A 1592-nucleotide genomic window follows, 5' to 3' on the forward strand; every position below is an offset into this window, starting at 1 on the left:
AACTTTATGTTCTATTATCAAATATGTAACAAACGCTAACAAATGTGGAACTGAGAAAAACTGTGTCCACTTTATGTTCTATTATCAAATCTATAACAAATGTGGAACTGAGAAAAACTGTGTCCACTTTATGTTCTATTATCAAATCTATAACAAACGCTAACAAATGTGGAACTGAGAAAAAAGATAAACATCTACGTGCTTTAGTTTAGGTTTCGTCGACTTGGGTTTCTTCAAAAGCAACTAAGCCTTTCTTTTCTGCATTTTTGATGTCACTTGCTATAAAGTTATATACTCCATTAGTGCAACATTAGTATTTTCATTAGTCTTGGACTTGGAGACGAAAGGCGGAAGACTTTCGAAACGTCGTCCTCTATACTTATATTTTTTTACCGTCCACTCTAGTTTACTCATCATGAATACTCTGCCTAAACAATCTATCAAAGTATGCTGAGGACTGTTTTAAAAATATCTTATAATAAGTTCGATACTTCACGCTTAACAAAAGGCACGTAACACTGGCTAAAGAAGATTACATCTATCACTGTGAAAGAACTTAGAATTTATATCCTAACCTGTGTTATTGATTCCGTGTGGCCGGATTCGGCTGTCGTAACGTCCGGGTCCAATGATGCTGTCCAAAACTCGTTTTTCGATATGCCTGTAGTTGGCCTTTTCACTAGTAGAGAGAGAAAAAAAAAAGACTTAAAAACAGTCACGCTAGATGCACTATTTGTACGTTTCATCAGAATTGTTCTTCGTATGACAGAACAGATAACATTAGGTTACGTTCTTAATGGCAGTTCTTTAGTTTCAAAATGTTGATAAAATGTCGAATTTAAGAATTCAGTGAAAAACAATTATGAAACTCACCTAAAAAAACCGTTGAATTTTATTAGTTTGAAAAATATAGTTATTTAATATTTGATTTGTATTACACAATTTATTTTACGTTGTTTAGGTTGATAAGTTTAAATTTAGACGGGGCCTGAATGTTTTAGTAAAAATTAACTAGTGTTTCAGAAATCATTTTATGTGTCATAATTATATTGTGTTTCATGTTCCCTTCTTTCCCATAGTTCTGTTACTCATTCCAATATATATATATATATCATATATTAGTTAAATTCAAAGGGATGTAATTTTAAAAACAACAACTTCTGAAAAATTCCATTATTATGTTATTTTGCAAAAATCTACAATTGATTATATATAGATTTTGTTATTGTTTATATTTGTGAGAATAACACTATATACTTATCAACCAAAGGTACAAGAACGTTTAGTTGATTTTTCATCAACAACAACTTCCAGCAACATAACCAAAGGCTCGGTAATGGAGGTAATCTTATACGGAGCACAAATTAACATATGGGATTCTTTGTTGTATTCAGGTCCACATCTGTTAGCGTTTGTTATAGATTTGATAATAGAACATAAAGTGGACACAGTTTTTCTCAGTTCCACATTTGTTAGCGTTTGTTATAGATTTGATAATAGAACATAATGTGGACATAAGTTATACATTTCAGAGTTTTACGTTACAAAACATGCCAATTATTACTAGTAAAAATGTTGCAGTAATAGAGTTT

At 31.0% G+C, this 1592-nt stretch overlaps 1 protein-coding gene across 4 annotated transcripts in view; it reads right to left on the minus strand.

Moving 5' to 3' along the window:
* The window catches only part of LOC106467132 (glutamate-gated chloride channel-like), a 127009-nt gene that overhangs the window by 116523 nt on the left and 8894 nt on the right, over positions 1 to 1592 (minus strand). For all 4 annotated transcript variants that reach the window (XM_022395268.1, XM_022395267.1, XM_022395266.1 and 1 more), the window contains exon 2: positions 576 to 679. In XM_022395268.1, coding sequence (XP_022250976.1) covers positions 576 to 679 — 104 coding nt within the window. The remainder of the gene's footprint in view (positions 1 to 575; positions 680 to 1592) is intronic.

Source organism: Limulus polyphemus, unplaced genomic scaffold (assembly GCF_000517525.1).
Source record: "Limulus polyphemus unplaced genomic scaffold, Limulus_polyphemus-2.1.2 Scaffold2498, whole genome shotgun sequence".
Classification (NCBI taxonomy): domain Eukaryota; kingdom Metazoa; phylum Arthropoda; class Merostomata; order Xiphosura; family Limulidae; genus Limulus; species Limulus polyphemus.